Source organism: Salvia splendens, chromosome 2 (genome assembly GCF_004379255.2).
Source record: "Salvia splendens isolate huo1 chromosome 2, SspV2, whole genome shotgun sequence".
In the NCBI taxonomy this organism is placed as follows: domain Eukaryota; kingdom Viridiplantae; phylum Streptophyta; class Magnoliopsida; order Lamiales; family Lamiaceae; genus Salvia; species Salvia splendens.
Window position 1 is genome coordinate 36,864,803 of NC_056033.1, and position 13,278 is coordinate 36,878,080.

Sequence of the window (13,278 nt, forward strand, 5' to 3'; positions counted from 1 at the left end):
CGTCCCAGCCACACGACGTTGCAGAAATGTACTGCAGCAATCCGTCAGCTTGCGACTGAACAAACGGCGGATGTGTTCGACGAATACCTCCACATTGGAGAAAGCGCTGGGAGAATGTGCTTGCTCCAATTCTGCAAAGGCGTCCGGGCAGCCTTCACCGACGAATTTCTCTGGAAGCCAAGCACGACAGATTGCCAGTTCCTGCTCCGCCTTCACGAAGAAGTGCACGGATTCCCCGGGATGCTTGGCAGCGTCGATTGCATGCACTGGCAATGGAAAAATTGCTCGGTGGCGTGGAGGGGGTCGTACACGAGCGGCCACAAAGGCACCCACCCCACCGTTATACAGAGGCTGTTGCCGACTACCGGTTATGGATTTGCCATGCGTACTTCGGGGTCCCCGGCTCGAACAACGACATAAACGTGCTCCACCAATCCGACCTCTTGGCCGAAGTTTTGGATGGTAAAGCGCCGGCCATCAACTTCACCGCTAACAACCGGCGCTATAAAATGAGGTACTATCTTGCCGACGACATCTACCCGAAGTGGCCAACCTTCGTGAAGACGTGCACCATGCTTGTGAACGCAAAGCAGACGCTTTTTGCACAGAAGCAGGAGGCTGCTCAGAAGGATGTGGAGCGGGCGTTCGGGGTTCTCTAAGCGCGCTTCAACATTATCAAAGCCTCGGCTCGTACGTGGTTCATGGAGAGCATGGTCGACATCATGTATACGTGCATAATCTTGCACAACATGATTGTCCAAGACGAAGAACCCGAGGCGGGAAATTGGTTCGACCCTGAAGCCCCCGGAAGCTCTACCGCAAGTAGTCCGCCACGCAGTGGAGTGCATCCGTCTATACAAGAACGGTTGTCTATTCGGGCAAGGACACGTGACTCTTCCGCCCACGCCCAACTCCAAGATGATCTAATGGAGCACATTTGAGCAAAATTTGGCGGTGGAGATTATTAAATTATGTATTTTTAGTTTTTTAGGAAATTATTAAATTATATTTTTTTACGAATTTTATGTTGTAAGTTTATTTTATTTAATGAAGTGTGTTTTTATTAATTTAATTTGGTTGGAAATAAAAATAAAAAATGAAATTGAATGAATAGTAATTTAAGGGACGGAGGGTTATAGGTTCCGTCCCTCAGTTAAGAGATGGAGTAAAAAAGTACAGTGGCATCCATAAATAGTAATTTAATGGACGATTAATGGACGGATAAGTGACAGCGTTGCGGATGGCTAAGTTATTTTTTGTTACTAATTTATGAATCAAATTAAGGTAATAGATAGTACTAATTGATTGCAAAAAATTAAAGTATTTAATAAAACGACACGTGTACATCTTGGTAATAGAGGGTCACAATGGAATTGCCCATGTGTGCATATACATACATATAATGTATATATCCATTTTCTCTCTCACAATTAATTCATTCATTCATTCATTCATCTTCTCAACCTTACTTCTTTAACTCCAACAAGTAACTTCATTCTTCCCCTTTTGCTCTCTCATCTCTCATTTCCTTCCCCAAATCAAACTCAAGCAAGCTCAGAATCACAGCTAAATTCAACATGTCTTCCCCAAGCAAGAGGCGCGAGATGGACTTAATGAAATTGTAAGCTCTTTTTTTTGTGGTGGACTTAATGAAATTTGTTTTTTTTTTCAATTCATTTTCCCTGCCTAAATTAGCTGCTGATATGTCAATTGTAACTGAAAATTTTGGTGTTTTGAAATAGGATGATGAGTGATTACAAGGTGGAGATGATCAATGATGGGATGCAGGAGTTTTATGTGCATTTTCATGGCCCTAGTGAGAGTAATTTTCCTAATATTTTCTCAAACCTGAACCTTTTCTAGATGAAATTCTTTTTTGCTTTTGTCTCAGTTTTTTTTTTTCTGGCATCTTTTGATCCATTTTGTTTGCACCTTTATTCAGGAGTTTGATTTTTTCCACATTATGCGAGAGATGTTGAAGAGGAATAGAAAATTTGTCAAACTTGATAATAATAATAATAATAATAATAGTAATAGTTGAAGATTGCTACATCCAGATTGAGTTTGGATCTTCTTTATTTGCGGCCTGGGTTGACTATATCCATCTGATTTATTAATTTGGGAATAACATTAGTCACATTAAGATAGAATGGATTCACCTAATAGTAAAGCTATAACCTCATTGTATTTTATGGGTTTGATTATATGAGGTTGAATTGCGGAGACTATTCTTCTCCTTCATTTTCCTCATGTTTAATGGATGATGTGTCTTTGAGTTTTGTTGAATGTTACCAATGGCATGTTTAGGTCCTTACCACGGCGGAGTATGGAAGGTAAGGGTTGGCCTTCCTGATGCATACCCATACAAGTCTCCTTCGATAGGATTTATAAACAAGATGTACCATCCCAATGTGGATGAAATGTGAGTATTCTATGAGCAAAGTTACATGGAGTGTTATCTCGATCAATGTTGAAATGTTTCTTTTGGGATTATGATAATCCAGGTCAGGTTCTGTTTGTTTGGACGTTATCAACCAAACGTGGAGCCCTATGTTCGGTAATGGGATTGTGTACTCTCTTATGTTTTTGTTTTTATTCTTCTCGCATTCTTGAATATGTAGTGAGTTCATTTTACGCATCCAGACCTGGTGAATGTATTTGAGGTGTTTCTACCTCAACTTTTGCTGTATCCTAATCCATCTGACCCGTTGAATGGAGAAGCTGCAGCTTTGATGTTGCGTGATCGAGCTGCTTATGAACAAAGAGTCAAAGGTAATGAAAGCTCTGAAACTCAGGAATTGCTTAGAGGATTGTGGATTAGTTTTATGACAGTTCCGAAACTCTGATCTTTATACTTAACAACATAAGGGCTCTAAAACTAGAGAAGTAGTGTGGCGTTGATCTTGACCCTAGAGTGCTATGAAAGAGGAATTTATGTCTATGAGTTGTGTTAGTTCTATGTTGAACTCCCTCTGTACATTGGAGGCCTCCCGGTTTTTCCATATCGGCTGCCTTGTGTTGGAAAGTAGTGCACCTAATAATATGTAACATTGTAACTTGTGCTTCCACATAGTGGAACCATAAACCTAAGGCTCTCTCATTCATGTTTTAGGGGGGAAATGGTGAACTTGAGAAATAGAATGTTCTATATACCTAGTATGAAAGCTATATACAAACTTGACCCATATGCTGGAACCCAGAGAGTATTGTCTCGTGAGGACATTTCCTACTCAAAAGCACTTTTGGCCTTCTTCTTTGATTGATTTACTTCAAGTAGATCATGTTGAACTTCTGCAGCTCTATTAAGTATATTGGTGCATTACCCTATAGATCATATACTAGAGACTTTCCACATGTAGATTGGTTTATGTATATTGAGTGGAGTTAACATGATCGGTCATAAATTAGATTCCCACCTCCATCAAATCCACCCAGAAATCAAAAGAAAAAACTTACATTTACAAGAAATCAGTTTCTTAAAGTCCATAGTTGTTTCCTGCAACTTAGATCAGCTGGCAACATAATATTGGTCATATTTTTGAAAGTCTGTAATAACATTGCATCAGCCTTTTTCCAGCTATCTGCTTGTACATATCTAATGCGCGTTATACTTGCATTATCCAGAATACTGTCAGAAATATGCAAAACCAGAAGACGTTGGGGATGTCCCAGAAGAGAAATCGAGTGATGAAGAGCTTAGTGAAGACGAGAGTGTGTCTAGCGACGAGGAAGTTGTGGGACCAGTGGATCCATAGCCTTCCCTGGCTACCAGTTTCAGTAGTATGTCCAACTATTCTCTCTGTATGCTTCTATCAAATGCATATAGAAGAAGAAGCTATTCCTTTCCTAATGCAAAAAAACATGAGTATTTATATCCTGTTGTAATGTCTGTTGTTGTAAATATGCGCTTACATTGTTTGTAACTTTATTCCTCATTACAAATACCAAGCAAAAATCTTGCTCTAAGGGCAAGTTTTAATTTGTTGAATAATTGTGTCGTAGTTTTAATAATTAACTTTACATTGATATAAAGTAGTACTACTTAGTAGTATTTTCTAATGTACAATATTAATAAACGTACTTATTTAATATCTTTTCAAAGTGTGAGCAATATTTAGGTAGCCGTAGCATTGTTGGGGTTGAATTCTGAATAGAGTAGCAATTGTTGTTCAGTCTTGGTTAAATGATTAACTACAGTATTGCTATCATGTTATGTTAATGTTAGTGCAAAATTGAATTTCGAAAAGTCACTCTCACTATTGTACACTAATATGATTGAGATTGATTATAGACTGTCATTAAATTTAAATTGTAATATTGATTTTAGGGGACCCACCCTTAACAATATCAATCAAGTAAAACTTGCAACTAATAAATAAACCAAAAAATCCGACCTGCCGGAGTCGAACCAGCGACCTAAGGATTTCAGTAAACATACTACAGTCCTCCGCTCTACCAACTGAGCTAAGGTCGGGCGTTGTTAAAGTTTCTCTCTGTGTGTTTAATATTATTATTAAATTCTTGATCAATCGTCGTTCTCAATTGTGCTTTTTGTAGGAGCTCGTGTCTGATTAATTGATTACTTACTTACCTTATTAGTGATGATAGATGACCTTGAAAAATGTGTGGCAGCTTCTGTGGTCTTCCAATTCCATTATTTCTAATGTTCATCATACTAAATAACAATACAGCAGCTAGCAAAATGGTCGTTGAATATCGAACAATTAATTCATAAACCCTTAACGTCAAACATACAGAAAAATATATAAAAAAAAAACAAAAACATACAGAAAAATATGAAGCCTACCGACCGTAGTCTAATTTTAATATATATATATATATATAGGGTGGCAGCTTCTGTGGTCTTCCAATTCCATTATTTCTAATGTTCATCATACTAAATAACAATACAGCAGCTAGCAAAATGGTCGTTGAATATCGAACAATTAATTCATAAACCCTTAACGTCAAACATACAGAAAAATATATAAAAAAAAACAAAAACATACAGAAAAATATGAAGCCTACCGACCGTAGTCTAATTTTAATATATATATATATAGGGTAGTGATCAATATATAACTAATCTTAAGTGTATAACTAGAGAACAAATCTCAGCCACACATCTCAATGCTCCAAATTAATCTCATGGCTTAGCTATTTTTACATGTTTTAAATAAAAAGTAATTAACAAGGGTATTTTGGGAAATCATATTCAACTCCAACCATCTCCTTCAATTTTCCAACTCCAATTCACACTCCATTATTTCCGACGGAGTACGGGGAGCTGGCAGACACGGCGGTGCATGGGGTGGTGGTGATTGGGAGGAGTGTGTTCTCCTACTGGGGCTTTTTTGGGTGCTGAAGCTGCTCTCGGGGCTGGGGATTAGCCGGGAGAGTAGAGCGGCGCTGGAGCGGCTGATTGGGAGATGCTCGATCAGGCGAAGCTGGACCTTCTGGTGTCCGGCGGAGGAGTAGGGGTGTATGATGTGAATTTGGTGGTGAGGCTGATCAGATTGTGTGTGTATCACTCAATTTTCCAGCTCCAATTCAATTTGGAAACTATATTTGGAGTTTCCGAAAGATTAGGATAATTTCTATATACATCTATTTAATTTTTTTAATTACCTAATTTATTTTTTGTTTTTTTTACAATTAATTGTGTTGATTATTCATATGAAATTAATTGTGGTAATAATTATTCAACAAATCTAAGTACAAATGCATTCGAAGTCCACCCAACACAAACAGTGTGAATAATTATGTTAACTCCAATAAACCCATCTTAACCCATCTATAAAAAAAAGTACTCTTAATGAAATCAATTACATATTCATGTGACTGCTGGGGTAGTTTAATGAAATGGGCGGACAAGAGGAATGATTCATTAATTAATTACTTGATGTAATTAGTTGGTTTATAGGTGAAATGTAATTGTTTACAAAACACATCACTCATGATTTTACCTCACTCTTGTTCACAAAACACGTCACTCTTATTATGATTTTACCTCACTCTTGTTCACAAAACACGTCACTCTTATTGTGATTTTACTTCACTCTTGTTTACAAAACATCACTCTTGTTCTGATTTTACTTCACTCTTGTTCACAAAACACATCACTCTTGTTCTGATTTCACTTCACTCTTGTTCACAAAACACATCACTCTTGTTCTGATTTCAATTCACTCTTGTTCACAAAACACATCACTCTTGTTCTGATTTCACTTCACTCTTGTTCTGATTTTACTTCACTCTTGTTCACAAAACACTTCACTCTTGTTCTGATTTTACTTCACTCTTGTTCACAAAACACATCACTCTTGTTATGATTTCACTTCACTCTTGTTCACAAAACACATCACTCTTGTTCTGATTTCACTTCACTCTTGTTCACAAAACACATCACTCTTGTTCTGATTTCACTTCACTCTTGTTCTGATTTTGGGGATGAGTTGTGGGGATGATTTAACTTATTGTATTGTGGGGATGAATTGCACATGGTGCACTAATTTATAAATGGAGCTATATCCTTTTACGTTATGACCTCAATAAGTAGTCTTTCATAATCTATTTAATAATTTTTTAAAAATCAAAATCAAAATTTAATTTAATTTACAAATATCGAATAAATCTTCAAAAATAATAAGTGTATTATAATTTCTTGATGGTAATTTTATAGTAGTAAGAATGAAGAATAACAAAGATTTAAATATGAGTTATTCATATTAAAACAACGACAAGAAACAAATTCACAAGTCACGAATTTAACTAATTAAAAAATAGTACTCCCAAATTTAATTTTATGCTCTGTTTAAAATGTGTTTTGCATCAATTTGATCCCATTTGAGGTTTTGCTGGTGTTATGACATTCAATTATTATGTATAAAAGTGTTTATAAGTTTCTTTCTTGTTTGTATGTTCCCGTTAAACTTTTTGATTGGGCAATGTTTGTTCACTGATTATTTTTTTGTAGCATAGCTTAACCATTTGATTTATTAATTTAATGTGAAATTATGCCTTTTTGTTGTCACTGAAAAATGTATGTGATCCTTTCCATTTTATTTTCTGCATATTTATCCAGTAGCTTTGATGCACCATTTTGTGATATTGGTCTAAATAATCATAGTAATGAAAATGTGCAATATTCCTAAACCGGGACAAAACACATCACTCTTGTTCACAAAACACATCACTCTTGTTCTGATTTCACTTCACTCTTGTTCACAAAACACATCACTCTTGTTCTGATTTCACTTCACTCTTGTTCTGATTTTACTTCACTCTTGTTCACAAAACACATCACTCTTGTTCTGATTTTACTTCACTCTTGTTCACAAAACACATCACTCTTAGCATGATTTTACTTCACTCTTGTTTACAAAACACATCACTCTTAGCATGATTTTACTTCACTCTTCACTCTTAGCATGATTATTTTTGGGACAATTCAACATTGATATTATAATTAGATCAGAGCAAGAAGAAACAGAAAGGGGCTACATCTGAAATGCATAGCTAAAATCTCACAAAATTCAAATACTACACTACATCCCATCATAAAAATTGCAACGATAGCTTATCACCTAATGTTAATTCCCTAAGTAAAGGAAATCAAAACTAAGAAAAACAGAAGATAAATTGGGAAATGCAGGCTAAATCATATCATAGATCTGTGTGTTCCCGCTCGGGGTCAGATGCCACGATCATGTGCGACAAGATGTCGTGGAGCGGCCCGCCCTTGGCCATCGCCTCCTTCTTCTCCTTGATCACCGCGATGAGATCCTTCCGGAGCGCCGCCGCCGCCTTGTTGATGGTGGCGGTGTTGTTGGCCGCTGGAAGAGTGGCGGAGGGGCAGTCGTTGGATTGCGCCTCTAAGCTGGTGCCCTGCGGGACCTACTTGAACTCGACGAAACCCTTAGCGGAGTGCTGCGACGCCATGAGAACTGTGATAACTTGATTTTGGTATCAAGCTTTTACAAAATTACCATAATACCCCCGTCTGGTTATTATGGAGTAAATTTATGATTGAGGGAACTAATTTCTCCTTAAATTAGAAAATTACATGTATTAATACTAGCCCTTGATTTTCTTGATCTTGTGGCTATGATTTGTTCTCTAGTTATAGGTTTAAGAGGTGTTTGCCATAGATCATGACCCTATATATATATATATATATATATATATATAGAGGTTAGTGATTAAGATATAATCAATCTTAAGTGTATAACTAGAGAACATCTCAGTCACACATCTTAATGGAATAAATATGATTTATTTTAATAATACAAAATAGGTCAAGGGTATTTTTGAAAATTACATTATTAGATTTAAATCAGTTATGCGTGCGAAGGAGATGAGGAACAAACTTTTACTTCAACTTTTGACTCACATGTTCTTACTACTTGAATTCTCTTCTCCCCCAAATTCAACACTTCTTCTTAACTTTCTCTCTCATCATTCAACAATTTGTTTTAACAATCCATAGATTATATAGATTCTTGTTTCCAATAGATTGATTCTTCCTACCGGTCTTCTCATTCTTCACATTTACCCTTACTAGATATTTCATCTTTCTCGTTCATTGAAGGCTTTGGATTTCCCTGGAGCATCAATGTTTTTTCTTCGGACTCTTCTCTTGCTAGGTTTCGATTTTGTTGTAAATGATTTTGCACAACAGCTTCGACACAATTCCTCGTTGCTTCAGATTGTACAAATAATTTCCCTAAATTTCACTCTTAGCATAATTTTACTTTACTCTTGTGTACAAAACACATCACTCTTAGCATGATTTTACTTCACTCTTGTTTACAAAACACATCACTCTTTCAATAAAATTGAAAATCATAATCAACTCCATACCGAAGGCAAAGTAACTCATTTAAACCTAAACGTTTCACACGAAAAACAATTGAAAACCAAAGGCAAAGTATCTCACTTTAATACGGAAACTTCTAGAACATGAAAAGTAAAATTGATCAAAATATTGAATTTTAATACTACTAGTACTATATTTTAATAATAATAACATAGCAACGAAAATACAGATCCATTTGAACACAGTAACAATAATAGTAGGAACGACGAACAACATGAGCAGGCAATTTCTGCTAAAATTAAATCAAAATTCTACTCGCTAATGCATTCTTCGTGTTCATATCGGGCCAGGCCGGGCCGAACGAGACCGCGCCGTCTCCATGGGTTCATTTAGCATTGTTCTTGCTCAGGATGAGCATCTTTCTCAACTCCGCCGGGTCAAGCTCCTTCGCATTAGATTCGCATTAGACCTCGGCGGCGATGTGCCAGAGACCACGGTGTAGACGGGGCGGCCGTTGGAGACGCCGATGCCGTTGCGGAAGATGCAGATGAAGGGGATTCGAAGCTTCTGTTGGGCAAGAGCCCCTTAAACCTATAACTAGAGAACAAATCACAGCCACAAGATCAAGAAAATCAAGGGCTATTATTAATACATGCAATTTTTGAATTTAAGGAGAAATTAGTTCCCTCAATCACAAATTTACTCCACAATAACAAGGCGGGGTATAATGGTCATTCCGTCTTCGTTGAACCTCGAGGAATCGCACTTGAGAGAAAGTGCAGACTCTCTACATTGTTGATCAGGAGGGCTACGTTTCATTTGATTGAATGTTGTACAGTTCACCAACGTTTTCGATTGAATGTTGTTCATTCAATCGCACTTTGCTACGACGAGGGGCGGGGCGAGCAAGAGCTTGACGAAGCTGGAGGTGGAGGAGCTGAAGAGGTTTATGGATCTACGGTTTGTGTTTTCGGATGAGGATCGGGATTCCAATTCGAGATTGGCATCGATCATTCCCGGGCTGATGGGGAAGGGGGGAGTGAAACGACGTCGTCGCGGCCGTATCTGTCGGAGGCGTGGGAGAGGATGGAGGAGAGGAGGAGGAATTCGGTGATGGGGTGGAGGATTCCGGCTTTCGGTAACGAGATGGAGCTCAGGATCATCTCAGATTCTGGCTCATTCTGTTGCTTCTACTGTTAGATGACGATTTGTGTGTGTTTTTGGTTGATCACTTTTGATTTCTTGGAGATTTTGTTATAGTGATTTTTGTTGAGAAGTTATGAGAAAAATGTTTGGTGGGGATTGATACAAAGTTTGTATATGTATATTGGATTATTGGAATCATAGTAAGAGTGATGTGTTTTGTAAACAACAGTGAAGTAAAATCATGCTAAGAGTGATGTGTTTTGTAAACAAGAGTAAAGTAAAATCATGCTAAGAGTGATGTGTTTTGTGAACAAGAGTAAAGTAAAATCAGAATAAGAGTGATGTGTTTTGTGAACAAGAGTGAAGTAAAATCATGCTAAGAGTGATGTGCTTTGTAAACAAGAGTGAAGTAAAATCATGCTAAGAGTGATGTGTTTTGTAAACAAGAGTGAAGTAAAATCAGAATAAGAGTGATGTGTTTTGTAAACAAGAGTGAAGTAAAATCAGAGTAAGAGTGATGTGTTTTGTGAACAAGAGTGAAGTAAAATCATGCTAAGAGTGATGTGTTTTATGAACAAGAGTGAAGTAAAATCATGCTAAGAGTGATGTGTTTTGTAAACAACAGTGAAGTAAAATCATAATAAGAGTGATGTGTTTTATAAACAACATTGAAGTAAAAACACTACCTTTAATTATTGTTAAGGGTCAATATATTGCTTCATTATATAAATACAATCATTACACACAAGATTAAAATCAACTGATTAAGAATAACACAGGGTGAATATTGCATACAATTAATTTACTAGGAAACCCTTCTAGACTTTAACGAATCTATCAAAATGTTTCTTCTTGAAATGTTCATTTGTTGACCAATTTTAGTAAAACCAAATTATAGTGACATAATCGAGTTTAATACAGTATTTATCATTCTGCCCACCAACTTGGAAAAAAATAAACACAAGTCAGCAAAACCCCCCAATTTATATAAATTCGTTAACATTTTTTGTATTGAATTCCAGATTTGATCTAAAATTAGATGGCAGCAGCCATGAATTCTGCAGTGTCGAGAAATCCTACAGTTGGATTCAGCAGAATAAATGAGGAATTCGGCTACAGCGCCGGCGCGAGGAACGATGGCTGGAGAATTTTTTCAACGCGGCGGAGCGGGCATAATCTGATGAGTTCGTGGAGCTATCGGCCATTTCGTGGAGCTATCGGCGAGATTGGGTAAACTGAAGTGACTGCGGAGCTAAAGAAGGTGGTGGAGAAGTAGATATCGGAGAATGACGCGGAGGTGAACAAGGCTCAGGGTGATTGTGTGGTGGCGATCGACGGGGAGGAGAAACAGAAAGACAACAATCACTATAATTTCCAACGAGATTTGGTAATTGAAACCGCATAATTTCATATTTAAATTTCATAATGTAATTGCCAAATATACTCTTAGCCTATTTTGTATTATTAAAATAAATAATATTTGTTCCATTAAGATGTGTGGCTGAGATTTGTTCTCTAGTTATACACTTAAGATTAGTTATATATTGATCGCTAACCTATATATATAGAGAGAGGGATATACTAATATGCTAACTAATTTTAAAGTGCTAAGTACATCCAATCACTTGCTGTCACGTAGGGGTGGCAAATCGTGCGTGTCGGGTCATTATCGTGTCAACACGATAACGACACGAACACGATAACAACAAACACGAACACGACCCGTTAAGAAAACCTCAAACACGAACACGAACACGACACGAAATCCTCAGACACGAACACGACACGAACACGACACGAACCCATTAACGACACGAACCAATTCGGGTCAACACGACACGATAACAACACGTACACGAGATGACACGATAACGACACGATAACAACACGACCTGATAACGGTTAAACCTATTAAAAATGAAAATAATAAGAATTAATAATATTAAAATATTATTTGTTAACGGATAACACGAACACGACACGAACACGTATTGTTAACGGATAACACGAACCCGACACGAACACGACACGAACACGACACGAAATTTTCATGTCCTTAACGGGTCGACCCGATAAGGACACGAACCCAATAAGCTCTGACCCAAACCCATTATTTTCGTGCCGGTTCGTGTCGTGTTATCGTGTTGTGTCAAAAATTGTCAGCCCTACTGTCACGTGGCACGAAAAATGCAATATTGTAAACACAAAAATGCAATATACATTTGTAGAAGTAATAGATGAATTTTCGCTGATTGCATTTTTAGTAATAGGCAGATTGCATTTTTTATTATCGAGTGTTATTTTAGATATTGACTGTTTAATTTGCATTTTATATATAGACGGATTGCATTTATATATAGTTTATTTTGCATTGTAGACAATTTATATTAAAATGTAAAACTTAACAATATAAAATGCAATTTACCTATGACTAGTGTTAGTTTAATTGTATTTCATGGCTCAACTTTTAGATGATTTGTGAAACTAACTTGAACCTTAACAAAATATTATATGAAAATAACCTTTTAACTTCCAAAAGAGTTATAAAAATGAGTGATGCTAAATGGCCATAATGTGGCCGGCCATAAAAAGTTAATTTAGTCCATTTACATGTAAAAAAAAATTAGAATTACCGATATAAACTTATATGTGTGTGAATGGACTTGTGAGTTGATACTTATCTTTGAATTCCATTACATAAAACACATTAATATCACGAATTACTGTATACGTTGAGCAACAATCAAGAAATGACAGTAGTAATAAGTTGAGCAAAAACTACGAAAGAACAACACTAACATGTTGAGCAACATATAATGAAGATGATATAAAAGTAAAATCAAATAGTATTAAACCAAAAATTTGAAAAAAAATCAATTTTTTTTTGTTATTTACTTAATTTATGGCTGGCCATAATGTGGCCGCATAGCATTATTCTATAAAAATAGCTCAAATTTTAACAATACAAAAGAAATAAAAATAAAATCCAGTTGCTAGCAACAAAGATCGGAAAGTTTGGAGGAAGCTTAAGAGGTCATTATCCATTCCACCAAATGTCACAATATTGTAGACCTCTTTCATACTAGCATCATCTCCATTTGTTCTACAAAAGGCAATTTTATCTTGTACTCATGTGTTTTATAAAAACAATTTAAAACATGTTCAAGATATTTTTAAACTTTCAGACCACTTTTACAAATTTTCATAAAGGTTTAAACCATTTTATGGCCTCCTTTATATTTTATAAAGTTTAGGCCATTTTTACAAAAACTCACGATATCCATCATTGAAAAAGAGTGAAACCATCATAAATC

The 13,278-nt window shown here is 36.4% G+C and overlaps 1 protein-coding gene and 1 non-coding gene across 2 annotated transcripts; one reads left to right on the forward strand and one right to left on the reverse strand.

The window, feature by feature from the left end:
• The first annotated feature begins 1,435 nt into the window (after positions 1-1,435).
• On the forward strand, positions 1,436-3,988 carry LOC121792529 (ubiquitin-conjugating enzyme E2-23 kDa-like). The gene is made up of 6 exons (XM_042190509.1): positions 1,436-1,621; positions 1,743-1,822; positions 2,308-2,422; positions 2,505-2,557; positions 2,644-2,772; positions 3,625-3,988. The coding sequence occupies exons 1-6, from the start codon at positions 1,578-1,580 to the stop codon at positions 3,753-3,755; spliced, it is 552 nt and encodes a 183-aa protein (XP_042046443.1). The 5' UTR covers positions 1,436-1,577; the 3' UTR covers positions 3,756-3,988.
• A 400-nt stretch (positions 3,989-4,388) lies between these two features.
• TRNAY-GUA lies at positions 4,389-4,474 on the reverse strand. Its single transcript is given in 2 exon segments — positions 4,389-4,424; positions 4,438-4,474. It is a non-coding gene; the product is annotated as a tRNA-Tyr (tRNA).
• Positions 4,475-13,278: the final 8,804 nt, after the last annotated feature.